The sequence below is a fragment of the Aulonocara sp. 'chitande type north' Nkhata Bay genome, linkage group LG18 (assembly GCF_057382095.1).
Source record: "Aulonocara sp. 'chitande type north' Nkhata Bay isolate Kocher_YH1m ecotype deep benthic linkage group LG18, A_spYH_male_GT1.1, whole genome shotgun sequence".
NCBI lineage: Eukaryota > Metazoa > Chordata > Actinopteri > Cichliformes > Cichlidae > Aulonocara > Aulonocara sp. 'chitande type north' Nkhata Bay.
The window spans coordinates 15570490-15592798 of record NC_141361.1 but is presented as its reverse complement, the minus strand read 5'-3'; the positions used below and the strand labels follow the sequence as shown (position 1 = coordinate 15592798).

The 22309-nt window shown below is 40.9% G+C and overlaps 2 protein-coding genes across 5 annotated transcripts; one reads left to right on the top strand and one right to left on the bottom strand.

Annotated features, from left to right (window-relative positions):
• Positions 1-281: 281 nt before the first annotated feature.
• LOC147308243 (E3 ubiquitin/ISG15 ligase TRIM25-like) lies at positions 282-5068 on the top strand. The gene is made up of 7 exons (XM_086270622.1): positions 282-909; positions 1687-1773; positions 1876-2109; positions 3706-3865; positions 3968-4018; positions 4107-4166; positions 4241-5068. Exons 1-7 carry the CDS (start codon positions 325-327, stop codon positions 4765-4767), a joined length of 1704 nt encoding a protein of 567 aa, XP_086126748.1. The 5' UTR covers positions 282-324; the 3' UTR covers positions 4768-5068.
• On the bottom strand, positions 4826-15419 carry eef1da (eukaryotic translation elongation factor 1 delta a (guanine nucleotide exchange protein)). Of its 4 annotated transcripts, none has more exons than XM_086270625.1 (11): positions 15355-15412; positions 14953-14973; positions 14011-14045; positions 13006-13584; positions 11784-11901; positions 10168-10203; positions 9258-9336; positions 8284-8378; positions 7690-7875; positions 5496-5690; positions 4826-4955 (listed from the first exon to the last, which is right to left on the bottom strand). In XM_086270625.1, exons 3-11 carry the CDS (start codon positions 14022-14024, stop codon positions 4917-4919), a joined length of 1341 nt encoding a protein of 446 aa, XP_086126751.1. In that variant the 5' UTR covers positions 14025-14045; positions 14953-14973; positions 15355-15412; the 3' UTR covers positions 4826-4916. The 4 variants fall into 4 exon arrangements, with proteins under 4 accessions (XP_086126751.1, XP_086126750.1, XP_086126752.1 ...); XM_086270624.1 differs by having other exon boundaries at positions 10168-10206; positions 15355-15408; XM_086270626.1 differs by lacking the exon at positions 14011-14045 and having other exon boundaries at positions 10168-10206; positions 15355-15419.
• Between the last annotated feature and the right edge of the window lie 6890 nt (positions 15420-22309).

Below are 22309 nucleotides of genomic sequence, written 5' to 3'. Positions count from 1 at the left end.
TCACGGGTGGTTTTTGTTTACACATCAGCTCCGTGACCAAAACGCTGGCTCCAGGCACGAAAACAATGCCATTTTCCAGTACAGCCTCATATCAGATTGTATTTAAATGTGATCTCACAGGAGCTTCCCTGATGTGGGACCTGGAGGCGTTTTCTTTGTCAGGCTGGTCTTTGCACAGGCTCTCTGGGACGGCCCATTTGCTTCTTTGCTGGCTGTGATTGGAGGCTTCAGGTTGCAGCAGGTGAAACATGAGAAGCTGCTGTCAGCACACCTGTGAACTACGCCCATCTTTGCCTGTTCTAGTTTCAGTCGAGAGTGCAGGAAATGGCAGCCACAACGATTTCTGTTGAGCAGGACCAGTTCTGCTGTTCAGTGTGCCTGGAGGTGTTAAGAGACCCAGTGACGATCCCCTGTGGACACAGCTACTGCCTGGAGTGCATTGAAGACTACTGGAACAGGGCGAAGCAGAAAGGTCAGTGGAGCTGTCCTCAGTGCAGGCAGGTGTTCAACCCAAGACCTCTCCTGAGCAGGAACACTGTTCTGGGTGAACTGGTGGAAAAGCTTCAGAAAACCGGATTTCAGGCCGAAAGTCAACAATCCAGCAAACCAGAGGAGGTGAAATGCACTTCATGTACGGTGAGAAAAAGCAAAGCCGTGAAGTCATGCCTTATGTGCGTAGGGTCGTACTGCGCCTCTCACCTGAAAGCCCACGAAGAACGCTTTCGTGGAAAGGGACATAAGCTGATCCCACCTTCGGATCAGCTGAAAGAGAAGCTGTGCCCACAGCACGATAAGTTACTGAGGCTGTACTGTCACAATGACCAGCACTGTGTGTGCTCGCAGTGTGTTAAAGAGAGCCATAAGGGCCATGAAACTGTCTCCGTGGTGGACGAGAGGGCAAAACAGCAGGTGGGTTTGAGCATTTTTCTTTTTTTTTGCAATCTTTTCTGAGTGGATTTGAAATTCAAAATGTGCACTTGACCTTCTATTGGCTTTCTAAGACCTTTATTTAGACAGAGAGCTTTTACTGGCAGCACAAATTTGGATTTTAAGGGGAAACTTGTCAAGATTTACATATCAAATCAGTACTTAGGGATAGTACTCCTCAGTCTGTAGAGGTAAGTGTTAAAGCCAGAGAGAGCCAGATGAGGAATGAGAAAGAAAGAAAAACCGACCAATTAGAGGCTGTTACCTGTTAGGCTGCTTGTTGAATATTTTCCTTTTTTCCAGATAAGGTCATGTGTACAGTCTATGATGTAAGCTCAAAAAACTCTTAATCGACATTTTTTGGAAAGCTGAGTTTTGCTGCCAGACCTGTTGAATCAAGGAATCACTTAAAACATATGAAGTAGACTAAGATTGTCTTTAAAGCAACACAAGAAAAGATGAGAACAAAGTCACTGATATGTGTCACTCTGGAAAAGGCTACAAAGTCACAGTGATAGCCATTATATACAAATGAAGAAAACTCAGCATTGAAAATATTGAACACAAGCAGAGTAACGTGTGCTTTGGTCCTGCTGCTGTATCTTGGCTGGAAGACCAAAGGCCTCCTACTGTACTGCCATCCTTTGATTTTTGAAATCAAAACTTTCCACCGTGAAATGCAGCCGCGAAAAATTATTCGCCTAAGCGGCACAGGGGACTGCTCCATGTGATTGATATTCATCTTTTGTATTCTCTTAGAAAAAACTCCAGGAGACCTCTTTGAAGTCTGTGCAGAAACTGAAGGAGAGTGAGAAGGAACTACGATACGTAATCAGATACATCAAGGTGAGTGCATTTCCTCTCCAGGAGCTTTAAAATGTGTCTTTGTCAAAAGTGCAGTTCCAGTGAATCCAGGGGACCAAAAGAGGAAACTTTTATCTTCCACAGCACTCCACGGAGGCTGCACAGGAGGAGAGTGAGAGGATTTTCTCCAAGCTGATCCGATCCATTGAGAAACAGAACAGCGAGGTGAAGGAGCTGATCAGAGTCCAGGGCAAAGCAGCCGTCAGTCAGGCTGAGGAGGAGCTGGAGAAGATACAGAAGGAGATGGCCGAGCTCAAGAGGACCGGCGCTGAGCTGGAGAAGCTCTCTCACACTGAAGACCACATCCACTTTCTTCAGGTGTGAAACTGAAGTTTGAACTAAAAATGTGGGAAAGATTGACTTTTGTTTTTAATCTAACCACAAGTCTCTCTTATAAGGGAAACGTTCAAAGCTTTTTGATATACTTTGCTGATTTGGGGCCCTGAAAGGGGTTTTATAAATACACAATCTGCTCAGTTTAGTGTTCACTTACCTCTTTTGGCTTTGGATGGTGAGGGAAATCCTAATCAGGCAGAAGACAGTGAGGTTATTTCCCATTTTACTAACGTCTAGATAATTTACTTTCACTGTTCCTCTTAAAAATTACTGAAATTAATCACATCTAAAAGTAAGTACACTGTAATTTCTATATTTACTTATGAAGTGAGATTTAACTGAGGATGATAAATAATCCAAATGACACGTGTGCTATCAGCTTTAGCTACTAACACTAAAGTTCATTCAGCGTCTGTTGAAGTGTTTCCAGGATCTCCAGAATCAAGGACAAATCTGAAACTTAGCATGAGAAAAACTGAAGTGAAAACTCAAATTACAAACTTTAAAATTCAGAAGTTGCAGAGTTGCAGTGAACTTCAGTCACACATCATTTGGCAAAGGCACTTTGTAAGGTCCCTTCCCAGAAAGACTCCTGTATGTTTACTGATGCAGAACTATGGAAAAGGTCAAACCTGCCGACTTATGCTTGTCGTCTTATGACCCTGCTTTCCCCTATTTGGATCCATGTTAACCTGAGTAATGTTTGAACTGCAGCCAAATGGCCTATTTATCAAACACATCCAAAGTATTCAGCACGATAATATATTTAAATGTTTTGTCTCCTTTTAATCCTTTTTATTAAATTAAAAATAAATAAATAAAACTTGCTCTTTAATTATGGTCTGGGCTGTAAGCGATTCACCACAACTGTTCTGCGAGCCTTCCTGGTTTATTTACACCTGCTGCATTTGTATTCAAATTAGGGCTGTGCGATATGACAAATCTCATATCCCGATATAAGAATTCTATCGTCCGATGACGATATAAATCACAAAAATGTAACATTTTCTGTAAATTCTGTGAATCTCGGGCAGCTCGGGAAGTGTTTCCAGCTGCGCGTGATGTACCTGGAGTCGAGTGTTTTAACAGATGCATGAAACGATACATTTTTAGACATAAGTTGTAACGACCGTTTTCTTTGAGTATTTATTACACGGCGCGCTGCGGGGAAAAGCCTGTTCTAACGATTGACTCTAAGGTTTATTTTTTAGCACCTGGCGGATCTTTTTTTTACTTCTCATCCGTAAATAATCTGCTCTTTCACGTGATTCAGTTTATTTTGAAAAGTCTCAACAGGATCCTGAGCTTTATTGTGAAAGGTTTATATGGAAAATAAGCGGACACACGATAGTGTTACCATCATTGTTGCTAATGCATAAAAACAGGCGCTTGTCCGTCCACAGTGTGGTTATATTAAATATAAGAGAAAGAGAGAACTTTAAGAAATTAATATAGCCACTACAGTGACCGTCAAAACGATGAAAAAAAATATTGCCGTAAACAGTTGTGGTCATCCGATATATATTGTTATATCCAACAGCCCTAATTCAAATGCTGTTGTGTTGAATGTTTTTGCAGAAGTGCAAGTCTCTTCACTTCCCTACAAAGCCCGTGGAGATGCCCAGCACTGATGCGCTTCATTATTTGATGTATAAAACCACGAAAGGGGCGCTGGTTAACCTGAAGGACAGTCTGGATGATACACTTCAAAAAGAATTCTCCAAAATATCTGAAAAGGGTAAGTAGTGACGTAAATGTACCCTTTACTTCACTTCTCATTGCAACACACACGATTTACAAAGAAACCCCAACACCTTTATTTTCTAATTTACATTTTCAGTCACTTTACTGAAAGAAAGCAGCAGTAAGAACAACTCTGAAAAGTCTAAAGGTGAGATTTACTAAACCTCACACACAAAAGCAACTTAGAAAACTGTCACTTAAATTTAATTTAACCCTTTATCCTCTAAATCTAACAGTTAAAGACGCTGACATACCCTACAACTCAGAACCAAAGACGAGAGCTGATTTTCTTCAATGTGAGTACGATCATTTACAAATCATACCACCATCAAATACAGTCATCTGTAGCACACGCTCATCTTCTGTCCAGATTACAACGATATAATCCTGGACCCGAACACTGCCAACTCTTACTTGTGCTTCTCTGACGGGCAACGAGCCGTGACCACACGCGCCGACCCGCAGCCCTACGCGGACCACCCAGACCGCTTCACCAGCTGGGCACAGGTGCTGTGTAAGGCCGGGATGGCTGGACGCTGCTACTGGGAGATCGAGTGGACCGGAAACGGAGGGGTTTCCGTCGGCGTATGCTACAAGAACATGAGCCGGGCCGGAGGAGGGAGCGAGTGCAAGCTGGGGCACAACTCTAAATCGTGGAGCCTGGACTGCTCACCCACAGCCTGCTCATTTCAGCACAATAAGGAGAGCATGACTCTCAGTGCCCAGTGTGCTTGCAGAATAGGAGTGTATCTAGATTTCAGAGGTGGGACTTTATCCTTCTTTAATGTTTCTGATGCAATGGTTCTGCTTCACAAAGAGAAGATCACATTCACGCAGCCTCTATACCCTGGATTCTGGGTGGGGCTGGGCTCCACTTTGAAGCTGTGCTCAATTTAACATGTGAAGACAGGCAGAATAATTCATTTCAGTGAGAATGAGGAAACTGAGGCAGATGTTTGTGCTCAAAGATTTGCTTTTCTTTTTATTAACCACACACCCGCAGCAGCAACAACACTTTGGTGGAGCAGGTGAAGGGCTGGAGGAGCTTAGATCTTATTGAAGGCAGCAACATCGACACTCTGGATCTACAGAGGAAGAAAGAATTGAATGCAAAGTCAGTTATTGCAACATATTTATGCTATTAAGATTTAATGTAATGAAAGCCATTATTTAAATAAAGTTGTTTTACTGATTAACTTACAAAACTGGTAAAAGATGCTTTTTGTGATGAGTGAGTGAGAAGTCTTCACTAAATGTTTACTGCAATATATGATTTCTTGCACCAATGATTAAAAAGTAAAATGAATTTTCGATTCATATCTCAGAGCAGAATAAAAGATAATGACTAGATTCATGAATGGAGAGTTAGGAGTCCATAAAGAGGAGGAAACCACCTCTTTAATAAACAAAAACAAACCTATCTATATATAGATAATCTTATTACAAAGGATGTAAGCATTTTTGGAGAAACAATATTTGTCTGGTGAAAGGAGGGAACCATTTCTAATCTGAACACTGGCATGTAAAACTCTCGTCCAGCTGCATTGTGACAACTGTTGCATAAATGTAAGTTAAAACATGGCTCAACACCACAAACTGTTTACACCTCTGTGATTGTTACTTACATAGTCCTCAAACTTGGTGATCTCCTCTTCCAGGATGTCTGTGCCAACTTTATCGTCCTCAACCACACAGCTGATCTGCAGCTTCTTGATGCCATAGCCGACTGGCACCAGCTTGGAAGCTCCCCACAGGAGCCCGTCCATCTGCACCGAGCGCACACACTCCTCCAGCTTAGCCATATCCGTCTCATCGTCCCACTAAACACACACAAGAAGGGGAGAGACACAAATACCAATCGGGTTCAATGACACAGCTCACATTACAGTTAAAATGTATCGCTTAAGTTTTTAAAATTTTTTTTCCTCTTCAACAATCATTACTATTACAGACTAGTCAGTTTTTCAGGATTTACCAGAAAAAAAACCCAAAAAAAACCCCAAAACCCTTAACCACGAATAAAATGTATCAAATTAAAATTTTAAAGAAAAACTTGCACATGTGAAAATCTTTTATGCTTCGATAGATACTAGGGGTGCAACGATACACAAAATTCACGGTTCGGTTCGGTTCGATACTTTGGTGTCACGGTTCGATATTTTTTCGATACAAAAAAATGTTCATGCCTTTTTAATTTGTCATTTATTAAAATTATAAATATATATTTTAACTCAAAAGTACAGTTTTTAAATTTAACCCTAACCCTTGTGCGTGTTTTTTATTTTGACAGCGAATGCGCACCTGCGGACCACTTATGTGCAGCCCTGGTTATTTAGCTCGTCATATTGCAGCCACAGAAATTCTTTTGTCCATGAAACCATAAAGCTGCACTTTCTTTTTGCCTTATAGTCTGATTTGTCATAACTTTTCCGTTTTGTGGTAAGCTTTTCTTTGGCTGTCACTTCTTCACCCTGACCTGTCTTATTTGGCTCAGCAGAACTAAAATATATATCTGTCTGTGAAGGTTCTCAGTCATCCAGGTCATCGTAGTCAAATATATATCCTGCTGCTTTTACACATGCACTCACATAAGCTCAGCGATTCTCTGCGCGATCAACCTCTCACATGTTTAAGCTTGCTGCGGGAGATTTCACTTGTCATGTTTGCATAGTAAGCTAACAATTAATAAGACGATGTCAGAGGAATTGGTGCACAAATTATCATCACTCACAGATCAGTGCTGTCGCTCTCTATACACAGTTCACACGATTGCAAAGTGAAAGCAAAAAAACAAGCGCAAATTCAAACGCGATTTCAATATGTCACATATTGACAGTGGCTCACCGATGCCAATGACATAATTACCCAGCTACATTTCTGAAAGAATGCAAAAGCATTGACATATTTTTCCTTCCTACAATAGCCCGACGGGCAGGGCAGAGATAGATTTTGGTAGCCCGACTGAAAAAAAAAAAATCGCTAGCTACGGGACGTTGGGCTAGCGATATTGTGAGCCCTGTATCTGATTGAGGAATCACTCATCTTTGGAAAAGAGAGTTTATTACAGAGAAATGTCTCTTTCCAAAATAAAAGCTATACTATCCGCTTCTTCTGGGCTATATTCTCAGCAGCATAAGGAGAATCATGTGCTAACAGCTGTCTAAATGACTCGGCTAAAGTTAGTAGCATGCTTGTTGTTTTGGTCTTTGCACTAGGATGATGTCGGCGTAAATGTGCAGTCATATTCGTTGTGTTCCCACTAGTGCTTTCAGGTTAATCTCGTTGAAATGACCTTAACGCCACAACACGGCAAATCTCCGTTAACGAGCTACCGCCGATCGCCCCGTGCATGGGGCTAGACGGCCAACACGTTAACAAGCTAACTACGCTAACACACTAGTTCCCACCCATGTAATTGAGCATTGCATGGCACATCCAACATACTGTTTTACTTTAGTCCATGACTCGCTTACCTTCAGGGTCATACGTCACATGAAAACCAAAATAATTCCAAACGCCAGATCTGAATGAGGGTGGGGGAGGTCCATGTGTCTTGCTAGCTTGCCCTGCGCTCTTCCTTCTGACTATGCTGTCTGTGTTGAGCGCTCAGTGGATCTGCGCTCGACAGTGCAGCCTAGGCGGAGTAGTCGAACGCAGATTCACTGAGCGCTCAACACAGACAGCATCGTCAGAAGGAAAGTTGATAAAATAAATTACAAATGTTGTATTGTTCGATACATATGCGTACCGAACCGAAAGCACTGTATCGAACGGTTCAATATCGATATGAATATCGTTGCACCCCTAATAGATACTTACAGGTTTGACATCCAGCAGGATGGATGACTTAGCAATGAGAGCTGGTTTCTTTGCCTTCTTGGCTGCGTAGGCCTCCAAGCGCTCCTGCTTTATACGTTCTGCCTCCTCATCTTCCTCGTCGCTGCCAAACAAGTCTATGTCATCATCGTCACCATTTATCACTTTTTCCTGTTTGACTGGAGCAACCTGGACAATGCAGATGGAAAAAAGGGAATAGATGGTGTATTTTACAAATAGTCTTTCTAGTGCGTGACTCAAAACATCACAGTGAAAGGCATAAAGGAAAGGAACTTCAATTGATTATATGAAATAAGGAAGGGGCGCAGGTACAAGACATTTGAATAAAAATACAATCAAACAACCAGACAAGGGGACACACACACACACACACACACACACACACACACACACACACACACACACACGACAGAAGATTAAAGAAATGACTTCAAATCAAAACCAAAAGTGTGATCTGCCAGTGTACACGTTTCCCTTTTGATTAACATCAAAACTTGAATTCAAGTACAGAGAAGATTTGTAGGACCCCCCGAAAGACGTCTGTTTTAGAAGCTATGAACATCCCACAGCATCTACCTTTGCAGCAGGGATGGCTGCTGGTGTTGGGCTCTTCTCCAGCACAGCCACTCTGGACTCTAGCTTCTGCAGGGTTGCCCTCATCTCAACCACCACTACACAAGCAAACACAAAGTCAAAGTCAAATACATGCATTTGCCACTTGGGGGCAGCAAAAACGAGCTTACAAATAAGGGTACATCTCAAGCTGGTATGTATAGGTTATCAGGGTTGACTTTGACACATTCAAATCTGTTTGTGCTGGTTTACGATCCCTCATCAGCCTCTCCACATTTTGCTTTGAACTTCTCCACAGTTTCCTACATTTTTGTAACAGTAATAGCCAAATTGATTGTTTACCACCATTCATCATGGGTGTGTACACCCTGCAGACAGATGTATGCATGTAAGAAAAGACTGAACCTGTCAAGATGATTAAGTAAACCCTTTAAATAGATTTGCACTAAACCGTTTTTTTTTTTGGGTGATTCAGATTCCAGACACCTTTAAGGTCAACCTGATACTGGTTTTGGCCGATTTTGATCACGAAAGCTACAAACTGAGAATCTGCTCAACCACGGGGTTTATTTGTTTAAAAAAAAAAACCAAAAAAAAAACGTTTCTTTAAAAGAAATCAGTAGTTTTAATTTCATGGAATTAAACTTTTGACTTTGTGTCCTGATCAATCTGCTCATTAACATCACTGCAATAAACAGACAAACTACAACTGTTGTGGTCTGCGTCGTAGCAATGTGCACACTTGTGTACAGGCAAACATCTGGGTGCAGCAGCTTGGCGCACTGATGTATCAAGGCTCACTGTCCTGACAGATAAGCTGCAAACCTAACTGAAGGAACACCAAAAAACCTCATCTTGAAACTGTGCAACACGTCTGACTGCCGCCCTGCAATATTTTACTACGAGCAGTTCTTTTATAATGTCATGTTTTATTTCGATAAAATCTTGAACATGTGTATTATAGTTTAAGCACAAACCTTTGTGCAGGGTCTGGTTCTCCAGCTCCAGGCTCTTCATGCGTGAAACCAGCTCCTGGTCTCCTGCATGTGAGGATGACTGCGGGAAGAACACCACAAATTAACACCAAGAGTCACACTGCAGGACAGCAAACACAGCAACAAATGCATTAACGCACAGGTCAAGAACAAACCCAAGGCTGATGTGAAAAAGCAAGCAAAACCAAAAAACATGCAGGGGTAAAAAAAAAAAAGATTTAAACACAAAACGCTGATTAGAAATCAACTCCATCTCCAATGAATTTTGAAGCAGAACAAGATTGCTTCTTTCCGAGTCAGATTGATAGTAATTCATCATTAGCCTCCAGCCTGTTAACAAAGAGATTGAAAGCAAACTGCTTTAAAATGGGGAACAGAAATACAACACTCGCCAAAAAACAAACAAAAACAAAACAAAATAAAGAAAAAAAAAGAAAAAAAAAGATCCCAAAACAAATTTATGGTGACTGACAGTATAATGAGAGCTCTCTTTTCCTTTAAATTGTCATCTGCCTTTTTAACCTTCTGCTTCCAGTCTTTAACAAAGCTGGGAGGCTGATACTGACCTTATCCAACTCAAACTCTCAGAAAACAGTTTGCTTCCAAGAATCATTAGCAGTTTGATCAAAACTGATAATCACAACTATAATCATAACACAATGTCTAGAATAAATGAAATCAGCTTTATTAGAAGCAGTCTAAATCAATTATATTGACAGACATAGAAAAGGAAGCTGGATGGCGAGAGGTGGTGGAACAGGATGAGATACCATGATGTCGTGATGAATAACACACTCCAGGTCAGGCAGCAGCAGACGCAGCCAGCATTGCTGTCTCATTCATGCAGCATTTCCAGCATTGCCTGAGCAGCAAAGCTGTGCGACCGACTTACGTTTCTGTGCCGCCGTTTCTGCTGGCGACCTTTGGCCTGCTGCACGCCAGTTATCACCAGCACCCGGTGATGTAAAGGGTAAATGAGGGGGGAAACATGAAAACAACAGGAAAAGTAGAAGATGTAGGTACAAAGAGATCAATATTTTACAATTTATTGGGATACTACTGTCAACTGGTGCTCATATTTACATGCACGAAAGAATAAAAGCAGACCAACTACAGGTTGTCCTCCTTGCTCCCCCCATGAAAATAAGTTCTTATAAACCTCACCTTAAACCAAAGAAATAGTCTTGTCCTTTCCCCCCCACTGAAACTAAAGTCTGTGTCATTTTTCCATTACTGGTCCTCAAACAAACAATCTTTGTATTACAGTGAAAGAAGTTACCATATTTGTAAGTAACAACTGTAGCCTGGTGATAACCAAAATAGTTCATTTTAATCTTGATCACTAACATTAGATTTTTAAGAAGGAATCTCGTATTAATAAAGGAGAGGAGGAACAATTACGTGCAAGACCCGTTTTTGAAACGACACCAACGTATACTGCTAGCAAAACATTAAAAACCACTGATGATGATTATGATTATTATAAAACAAAAACTGGTACTACACGGCATGTGAATGCTCAATATGGACTGCACAAAATGTTGCCATTTACACTTCAATTCCACATTATGACACGGTGAACATCTGCAGTTCATGCACAATGTGGTACTCACTCTACATTTTCCTAGTGGATTTAGCAATGTCCTGCATGATGGCATCATCTCACCTAACCCGCAGGCACGTGTGGGAAAAGAGCTAATGAAGTAGAAGCAGTCAAAGACAAAGCAGTGTGCAGGACTGACAAAAGTGGGGCGACTGGTTTAATAAAGGCTTCCCCCCCCCCTCCCTTTTCCTTCTGTAAAATAGAGGCAAACCTTACACCCTCCCACCCAAAAAACAAAAACAAAAAAAACCCCACACACACAAAACTTGTCTTATCTATTTGCATTTGATGTAGCAATACAAAAGTTACAGACTCTGGGAGCAGACCTGAGGGTACATGAGCCTGGCACGATGGCCTAACCAGCAGCTCATGCTGCCGATGTAATCCCCCACACACTTGTGTCCTGAGACGTGACCTTTCATTTAAACTTTTTCCAAACCTGATTCAATAAAATGCACTGACATGTCTACCTGTGGAGCCCTCAAGCAACATCAGTTGTAGAGATCTATAAATAACTCTGCGCATAAAATCAAGACTATCTGCATGTGGTTCTTTTCATTGTTTTCCCAGCATTATATAGAAACTCCAAGAACTGCTGCAGCAGCCCTGAGAAGATAAGACAGCTGCCAAACCACCTGACCCTCTTGCTAGTACAAGCCACTTCTAAATCGAGAGGCTTAACTCACATGCACACAGCTGCTCCAGGCTGCCATGAGCTGTGACAGAAGATGATGTAACTACTGCCTGAATCAACAGGACACTGTCTAAAAGGGAGCTGCGCTGCCACCGACAGGAGGGCATGAACCAAAAGAGAGTCAGGCAGAATAGCTCTGAGTAAAGACTACAGATTAAAACCCTCTAAAAGTGTTTAGCATTTAAGAAATGGATTGATGAAGTTTCTGTACCTGCTGCGTGGCAGGTCCGTTGACTCCCTCGTAGAAACGCTTTTCTGCCTCATCGTAGCGGTTTTTGTCAAACCAGATGCTTTCTGTGGTAAGGCAGATCAGTCCACTCATGTTAGTACTGAAAAAGAATAAGAATTCATGAGAGATTTAGCAATTCAACAGAACAGTTTGATAATTTATATGCAAACCACGAGACAAGAATTTTAGGCGTTATAGCCAAACTGCTGAGACGGAAAGCAACGTAACAACTTTGACAGCCGTTTGATTGATTTTGCTGTATTACAGGTTACAACAGCAGGAACTACAGGTGAAGTTTGACACTGCAGTTAGTTTCTCCCCAATGCTTTCAGCTACAGCTGTAAGATGACAACAAATGAATGGTTAAATGAAACCTATGATTTACCCCTGTCACATTCAGCTCGTGAATTACTGCAGCAGTCAGTCATCAGTCTACACACTCACACAAACAGAGTTGCCTGATCTGCAGAGTCTGGATTACTGAACAAAAGGCTAGTCACTGCCTGCCAACAACCCCCCCTGACTACACATACCATTACCCTTGAAAGGGGAGAACTGTATACAACTAACTTGGGCATTCCTTTGTAGTCGACACCTGACAGTTACAATTGAAGAGTCAAACAGGAAAAAAAAAGAAAAGCACAGGCATTGCAAATCCATGCAGCACACGTCTTAATGAAATGAAGCATTTCCATTATGAGAATAAGTTTAATGCTAATTATCTCCTGTTGTAAGTCACATGTGAGAAAGTCCCAACCTGGCCACCCCGACATCGTCTGGACTCCATGTGTGAAAACAAATATGTACAGGCACACAAGGGTCAGAAAGGTGGGGTTTTTTTTAATGTTCCGAATCTAAAAATAAGCGTAACACTAGCAGCTGGTAAATAAGAGGGTTGGGAAAAGCAACTGTGGCATTTTTACTGGATTGAACAAACTTTGAATAACCCCATATTAACATACGTTGGTTCCATATGCAGTACATGTCCACCTGCCCTCAACACACGTAAGTTCAACCAGAAGGTCTATGTATGGGGAGAAAAAAAAAAACAAAAAAAAAAAACAAAAAAAAAAAAAACCCCACACACACACAGGTAGAAGTCAGCATAAACAGCCAACACACAGAAAAAAAAAAAAAAAAAAAAAAGTGTTAAATGAGCCAAAAAGCACACGTCACATCTCACTCCATGACAGAGGTGTCATACTTGTCCCGTTTGGGCTTGCTTTCCGTCTCAGAGATGCCCCTCTTCCTTGGGTGTGGTCCCCTGCTACCTTTGCCCCCCTGCTCTGTCTCAGAGGAGGTGCGATTGCGGCCTTTGCCAATCTGACGGTGGGGCGTACCGGAGGCCTTCACTGCGGTGACAGAGGGTCCTTGACCCTGCAGGTGACTTTGATTGGGTCTGGAGTGATAGAGCAAGAATCCTCTGGTGTTTGGGCTCCGGGGAGAGGACGACAGCAGTCCGCCACTCTCAACCTGATCGTGAATATTGCGGTTGTACCACACTGCCTCTGCCTGCAAACCCTGCAGCACGGGGCTTTGACCATACGAGCCACTCACCTCCACTGAGGAGCTCAACCATTCCTCTTCAGCCCCAGAGCTCTCCGACTGGGACAGACGCGTGTGACGACGCAGCCTCCCAAACTGGACGTTGTCTCCACTAATGATGCCCCTCTCCAGGGCGGGAACACTACCCTGCCTGAAGGTTCCCATAGGTACAGCGTTCTGAGGGGCTCTGCTTTGCTGATGATTTTGACAAGACTGATCCATTTCTTTACTTGCTTGTCTTTTTTGGATTGTTTGGAGAGAAAAGAAGCAACAGGTGGAAACTAGAGCCATTAGTTCAGCGTGAAGGTGGTACTGCACTCACACTCACTGGTCAGTCAATAGTTTATTTACATAAGATTTGATGAATAAATGTTTATGAAATAATGCAGAGAAAGGTTACAAAATAGACTTTCATCTCACACCGGACAAGCCATGCCAAAACAAACCAGACCCAACTTCAGGTTAGGTTTTGCTTACAGTATTTCCCTCGTGTCCATTTCAAATCAAGTTGTTTATTATCATTTAAGGTGTAAAAATTAAAATAAAGACAGATATGCTGTAAAACTAGAAAAAGGCCACTCCCGTTAGACACAGCAGGACAAGAAAACACTGTTTATGCCTTAACTAAGACAAAACAGTCATTTTAACTCAGTTTGTAGCTCACCTTTGCTTTGGCATGATGGGGATAAAGTACAGTGCCTATTGCAAAATTGGATATTGAAATAATTCACTGTTTACTCAGAATTCATTCCTAAGACATCAAAACAAACAGACAAACTTGCAGTCACATGGCAGGTGTTCAGTGATCGGCCACAAAATTAAAACCATTGGCAGGTAAAAAATGAATTAAACAGATCACCTGCTTGCAGTGCATTGGCACACTGGGTTTGGCATTCAAGTAGATGTTACTTTTACTTTTCAACCAAGGACACCCTGCCAAATAACAATGACAGTCCCAGCACAATGCACACTACTCTGGAAAGGCTTGAGGAACAATAGAAAACCCAAGGTTTTCTACTTGGGCTCAAACTTAAAGCTAAACACATCACCTACAGGATGTGTTGAAACAAGCCTAAATCATGAGAACCTCCACCTTAAAAAGACTTTGAAGCCGCTGCCAGACTGTGTGGACAAAGTAGCTCTGGATAGAGCCGGTTTTAATATTGTGGCTGATTATTGTAGTCTCATTTGACAGTTTATTAGGTACATCTTCTTAAAACAAGTACAGATTTAACCTTTTCAAGACATTTTCAATGGTTAGCCATCATTTTGAAGGATGTAGTTTGATCTAAAACAATTCGTTCTGACAGTACTCTCTGCACTCACTTTTCAAACAAAAACCACAAACATGCACGAACTTTTCAATGCTAATGTCTTTGAGCTTTGCACGAAATAAGGGGGGGAAATGATCTACAAGACAAACTAATTAGTGAATATTGAGTCCCTGACAAAAATACTAGAAACATGTTTAAGAAAAAAAAATGTATAAATAAATCAGTTCCAAACTGTCAAATGAGTGTTAACTACTTTAATTATCACCAGAATGCAAAATCCAGTGCATGTGTTAAAGTATTAGTTGAAAAGTAGCCTCAACATCGACACTCACCTTGTTAACTAGAATACGAAGCTAATGTGCAACAGAGAAACAAGAGAGCCTCTGAAATTCAATTTAATATTAAAAACCTTTGTGATAAAGCTACAGAAGTGCCAAAAGGATAGGGGGAACCCAAAAGAAAAGTACAATTCACGAGCAACAGAAGTCTCTAACTGTGATGCATTTCTAATCAAAGTAGCAGTAACGACCGTAAATATCACTGATGGCTTACGCCGGTTGCTTGCACTCTCTGACATTAGCCAAAGTTTCTCACAGTACCACCAACTTGTAGTTCAGCTGACCACGTGGCGTTAAAAAAAAACTTTAATTTCCGAATAAGTTGCAGAGTTAACAATCATCTTACTTTTTAAAAAATGTTCCACATGTGAAAAAATACAACTTTAATGTACTTACTGTTGGTTTAATTCGACGTTTTATGACTAAGAAGAAGTCCTTTAGCGTGCCGCCTCGGCTGTAATCCGACGGTAGAAGAGGACTCACGTTAACAGGCACCCTCTATTCTTCAGTGGCGGAGGGGGGAGGACGTTAGCGTTTTAACGACTTTAACGATATTTTAAACGCTTATCTAACATTTATATAAAATAACATAAGTCAAAAACAAGAAATAAAACATGCTGCAAGTTTACTAATTCTCACAATAAAGGGAATTCACTTTTTAGCTAACATTAAAGCACAAAATTGGTAGAATCCATTTTGCTCAAAGACTTCATTACCCATGAACCTCCAGGAACTGCATAGCAGAATACGTTAGCTGTCAGCTGTCTCAGTTTACTGATGTTTTGGCAGGCTGTGCCGCCTTCCTCAGCACATTATCTTTTATATTACTTTAAAAAGGTATGCAGGTCTCCCCACCCCCTCTCCTGTTTATAAATAACTAAATAACTAAATAAATAAATAAATAAATAAAAGCAAAAATAACTCAAACGAATTAGCCAAATATATTTTCTTGACCTTCTCCATCACCTAGAAAATATATAATATACAACAGTATAGACTTAGATTATTATTATTATTATTATTATTATTATTATTATTATTATTATTATTATTATTATTATTGAGATAAATGCTGGGTCACATTGTATTTTTTTTGTTGATCTTTATTTAATATATTCTACTTTTTAAGCTACTGTGTTATAGATTGTGTCTAATTTGGTAAACAAAGGAATTTTCCAACATTTGCTGTAAATAAATTATATCTTATTTTATTTATTGTTTTATTTTTTTTGAGCAACGTTAAAATAATTTTACACTCCCTACAGGTGAGCTTTTCCACAGTTTGATTAAAAGAACTGAAGTTTATTATACTGACTTGTAATAATAATAATAATAATAACCCCCCCTCTGTCTGGAGTAGAACTCAAGCCAATGAACTCAGTTGCTTTTTGGAGTCTTAGTCCTCAGTTATCCTGGTGAACCAAAATATCACTGTTGGAAGAGAATCAGCATTCAAGATGCTGTATATAGCTCAGGCTGATTAAATACAAATGAACTCTTTCATGTGTTTTTGACCTTCATTCCTCTTTGATCTCATATGTTCCTGGATGCTGTCCAACAATATTACTTCGCTGATTGCCTAATCTGTTCTTCTGTCATCAAACCTCCTCCTGTCCTAGTTTCGTGTTACTTCCAGTACTTGTGATGTCAGTTGATGATTTTTGCATTATTTATGTTCCATATTCAAGCTGCACAGCAAGTGTCTGCTGGGGTCTGCTGCTTCATACAGCTGGCCACAACATTAAATCCACTGACAAGTGAAATCAATGGCACTAAGTGTAAGTTAAGATCTGAGTGATTTTGATAAAGGTCTACTTGTGATGGCTATAACTGGGTCACACCTTCAAAACAACAGGTTTAGTGGAAGTGCTCCCAGTGTGCAGCAGTTAGCATTTTCCAGAAGTCAGCAGCTGAAGCAGTGACAGGATCACGGACACCCAAGGCTCAGTGATGTGTGTGGGGAAGGAAGGCTGGCTCGTGTCCCCATGCTGACTACACACACTGCCTACAGTGAGCATGTGAGCATCACTGAGCGATGAAAGAAGCTGGTCTGATGAATCACATTTTGTTTTACACGCCAAGCTGAGTAAGCATTGTTCACGAGGGGGAAGAAACAGCAGCTGGACTAACTATATGGGAAGAGGCAACACTTAAGAGGCAGCACGATGCTCTGCTGGTGCTCATATGAATGTTACTTTGTCACCGACAATATCTTGATCAGCATTCCCCCACAGTAGTGGCCTCACTAATTAGGATAATGTCCTGTTACACTGCAAACATTACTCAGAATGGTTTGAATATGACAGAGAGTTCAAGGACTTAGCCTCCAAATTCCCCAGATCACAGTAATGATTAATCTTCTGTCGGATGTGACACAAGTTTTGTTCTTCGAGGCCCAATTTTGCTACTTACAGGACTTAAAGCTGCAGGAGGGAAAAAAACAATATGTGAATGTTAATTGAAAGTCAGTCCTCCTGCAACTCTCCCCTCTGTTCTAAACCACACCAGCAGACAAGCACAGATTTCACTAATGCTGCTTAGCTTCACGCAGGATTCAAACTGTTGTGTTTAACTAATTTATCATCTCACCTCACAGCTCACTAGTTCTGGCCTAAAAAAGGTTAATGTCTCCTTTTAGAAGCTGCATTTTTAAAACCTGAAAGCAGAGCCCAGAGTAAACTCAGTGCTAACATCTTACACCCTGAATCAAGGACAGCTGTATACTTCTTATGGATTTCCTACCATGAAGTATTTTGGCAGCAAAAGAGGGACCTGTGCAATATAAAGCAGGAGTTTTGCACAATAAAGCAGATCTGTGTTCACTTATGAAGTTAATTTGGAGCCAGCTCTTTGCAAAATCAAATAAATAAATCTCATATTTGCCATTTGTTCACATATTTAAACAAATAAAGATAAGATTGATTGTTTTGGTCTGAGGAGGATGTGACCTGGATGGTGGCAGTAGAAAAATAGATTTAAATGCTATTTTAAGGTCCAAACACACTTGAATTTCTTGAATTAGTGAATGTTGGTCTTTAAATTTGCAAAATAAAATGTCCTTTTGTTTGGATCCTAAAGTGGGAGACTGCTGCATATGGGTTTAAGATAAACAAATCCTCCCCACACCTGCATGAAAAAAGGGGACTGACTCCTCTGGTTATCAGACACTCAGCTGCTTTACGGCATCCTTGCAACATAAAGATTGGCCTCCGCAGAATTGAAACCAGTGATCAAACAGGCGATGTCCAGCCTTGTTGAAATGCATTGTTTGAAAAACAAGTAATTACCCACCAGGCAGCACAAAAACCTTTTGTCCCCAGTGTGTGAACAGGTAACGTGTTATAGGATCACCATTATGGGAAACCCGTGCCGAGGTGACGCCCTGATAACGTGTGACGTTTTTGCAGGGAGATTTGTTTTTCAGTTTCACACCTGGAGAAAGATGAAAACCTTCACGACGTCCCTCTGTTGTTTGATAGGAGCTCTGGTTGCAGTAAAATGTTCGATAGATTAATCACTCGGTCGCTCTGAAAAGCACTTCAAGCCTGAAACCTATATTCCTGTTCTTGGAAAGCTACTCTTTAGGGGAGGCTTTGGCTTTTTTAGCACTGCACTGCTCCACATTCACATCTGAAAACTGTATAGGGTGACCCCATTTGAAAACCACCTTGAGCGTTCCAGTATAGACTGCATTGTTTAAAGGCATAAATACGGTAACACTTGAGTCCAGTCAGTGAATTTCTTGAAATCATTCTGGGTACTTTAACAGCTGTTCTTTCATTGCAGCCACATTTTGCAGTTCTTTACAGTAAATTGATACATTCATATTCTGCCAAATCATATATGTCACTCTTTCTAAACAGAACACAATCATGTAATGCATCAGCACTAACCTTGCATTCATTTATATACTCTTATTAAAAGAATCAAATCATAGATGATAATGAGCCTCTCAGTACTCTGCGTATTAACTTGCTTTTGTTCAAAGCCTGTTTTGATGCAGTTTAAATTGATAAAAAATATGTCTCGCTTTAAACAGGAAGAAAGTGTTGAGAATAGATTCCTTAATATACATCAGAGTTAAAGAGAATATAGTTTGGGATTGACTGTAATATTACAATATGGCCGTTAATGGGTGTAAGAAGGCCTGGAATGGGAACAAAGAACTGGGGTGCAGGGCAGGAGGACAATCAACCCCCATCCCCAGGCCAGGAAGCCAGAGTTACTGAGGGTGAGGGGCAGACAAAGGGCAAATGGACACTACCTTAAAAGGAGGTGGGGGTCAGGATGTCAGCACCCTTGGCCACTGTACTAGTGTATTTCCATTGTGGGGGTGTTTACTGCAGGGGAGGAGGAGACCAGAGGTTATAACTGTAACTGTTGTGTAAAGTTCTTTAGATCAGCCTTTAGCATAGGACTGCATAGGATGCAGTGTGCTGATCTCCAGATGCATCTGTAAGAATAATGGGTAATAAAAGGATTGTGTAAAACAGGGAAACATCTCAGCGTAATCTCTACCAGGACCAAAAGAATGGCAGAGACCGGCGTTGTCTCAACAAAAGCAACTACAGAATGAGACTTACGGTGGTTTACCACTTAGGGTGATAGTGCTGACCTGTTGGTGTGAGAGGGAGATGAGCATTATTTTCTGAAGGAACATCTTTATTACACTTTTACTGTGCTTCTTTTTCCCCAACAAAGAACACCATAAATTCCTGCTCAGAGCAGCTCCGAGGCCAGATCTATCTTCCCACTTAGCCCCAGATTTACTATGTGGTCATTTCAAAACACAGCAAGCAACACAAGTGAAAACATTAACACACACTACCTTAGCAAATTGTCAGGTGAAATCTAACACTACTGCTGCCCCAGCCGGTTTCTTCATCCAAAAAGTCTGTATTCAAACCAGTGTGTGTGTCAACTTGGATTTTTTTTGCTTATCTTTAACTCCAATGATTAGTCATGAACATTTTCAGTCTCCTCTACTTTGGAAAGTGATGACAGAGTTGTAATGAAAAACAAATTTTTTAATAACTTTTATTATAACAGGATTTTTGGGCAAAGATCATGTGAGTCATTTTGGGGGCACGGGGAACTTCCAGAGAGGAGAGCAGGTAAATACGGTTGCAGAAGATTATTTCGCCAAAAATGTTAACAAACGACTTGAATTTTGTTTTCTTTGTGATTGGCAGTTGGCTTCCAGAATGCCGTGCCAGAGGAGAGTGGGCAGGCAGGTGAGTTTGAAGGAGATAAAAGCAGCTTGGATTTGTAGAAAAATCCTTCCTCTGCAGATGAACAACATGAAAGTCTCGCAAGTGACTTGAGTCCAAGCTTGGTGCGAGAACGAGGTCAGGAAACAGAAGGTACACTCAAGAACTACTCGTGAGTTGAAATCCAAGTTACTGCTGCAAAGGTGACAACAACCAGGTGAAGAGTGAAGGATCTGGCCACCTGTCCAGGGTGTACCCCGCCTCTTGCACTAAGTGGGACAGGCTCCAGCTCGCCTGTGACCCTGAATTGGACAAATAGAGGGAAATGGCTGGATGGACGATAGACAGGTATGGTGGCTGGATTGAGGGCAGGACACCAAGGCCTGACTGTACTCCACATGGTAGCAAACGAGATAGCAGGAGATGAGAGAGACAGGAAGTGAAAGGATGCTGGCCTGCTGGGACCATGATCAACAGCGACTGTGGCGCCAGATCAAAGAAGCAAGTTGAAACAGCTTAACAAGCTGATGGTTGTCTCTCACATCAGGCTAACTGTTAATTACTCATATTTAACAACTGCTGGCACACCTCTAGTAATTTCAGATATACTCAAATCAAACTGCTCATTGTTTAAAAAGATATTCAGCTCTCCAGCCTCAGGTAACTGCACAGTTATCACCATTTTCACAGCTTCCATAAGCTCTGATACCAGAGACTTTCTAAATATGGGAACTATGACTCTCTGGTCTCGTAGCGGGTGCTCACAAGTCCAGAATCAGTTGAACCCTATAGAGCTGTAACCTAAAAATGTAACACTGATGAGATTTAAAAAAATGTTTTATTGTATTTGATAGAATACAGGCAAAGTTCTGGTTTTTATTTTTACTTTTGTTTTTGACATTTTGCTTATTGCAATACCTCTCTGTAAGGATGGGGAATGCCACAGCTCCAAAGACCACTTTACTGCATTTGCCATTTAGATTTCACACATCAAAGAGCAGCAGCAGAGAATTTCTGCCAGCAGCCACCTGACAGCACTCATCAGGGACCACCCCAACCAGTTCCTTTCAGATTCATGTACAATTTTTTATGCTTTGCTTCCAATGTGCTTCTAAAGTCTGTTGTACTTATCATTTTAAAAGCTATGAGCGAGCATCTCCAGTTTTAAGTCGTTAACCAACCAGTCAGCGGACACAAGCAGAGCATCAGTGTTTTCTCCAAGAAAAATAAAAGGAGACTAATTCATTTTATTTTTAATTCTCATGTAGTCAGTAACATATTTGTCAAATTCCAGCTTTATTACATGAAGGAGCTTTACGTGAACACCCTCTGCGTAAATCACGGACTGGATTACCAATAAATAAACTGGCTCTGCAGTTTTATATAGCTCCAAATCAGAGTGCCAAAACCCCCATTTGTGTACCACTCTACTGTAAAAACATAAGTGCAGCATCGTTGTGTTCTTTCTTATGAACAATGCTAAACCCAACCCTTACCATGAAAGCAATTTAACAATATTTATTGCTAACCATCTTGAAAAAAAATAAATAAGGGGGGAGGGGGGGCAAATGCCCACACAAGCTGAAATGACATGGCACCTGTGCTAATATAAGAATACGTACGGTTACGTACTGTTTATTTTGATTAAAATGCATCATCATTTTTGTGTGAGCATTACAATTGTTATTAAAATATGTGACTAGTACATTTCTAAATGCTTGACACTTGCACTCCACCCCCTACACGTTGTTTAGTAGGTCATGATGTCTTCTGTTAATAATTAAATGGTTTGCCTATTAGCCTGTGTACAAATACAAGCTTTTTTTTTTACACTTTTAGGCTGACTGTTAGCATCTTAGTCATAAATATTTACAAAATATAAAAATATGACTTGAAAATAGGCCATTGGCTGTTTCTTTGTCTTCTTCTTCTTTTTTAAAATTTATTTTTAATATCTCGTACCCCCACTCCCATGTCTCTGAATGGCGATATTCATTCATCTGCACACAGCAAGAGAGAGAGAGAGAGAGAGAGAGAGAGAGAGAGAGAGAGAGAGAGAGAGAGAGAAGCTTTCCTCTCCCTCAAGTTTCCAGCTGGCAGGGAGAAATAGGTTGACAGAGTACATGCTCGCACCGAGGCTA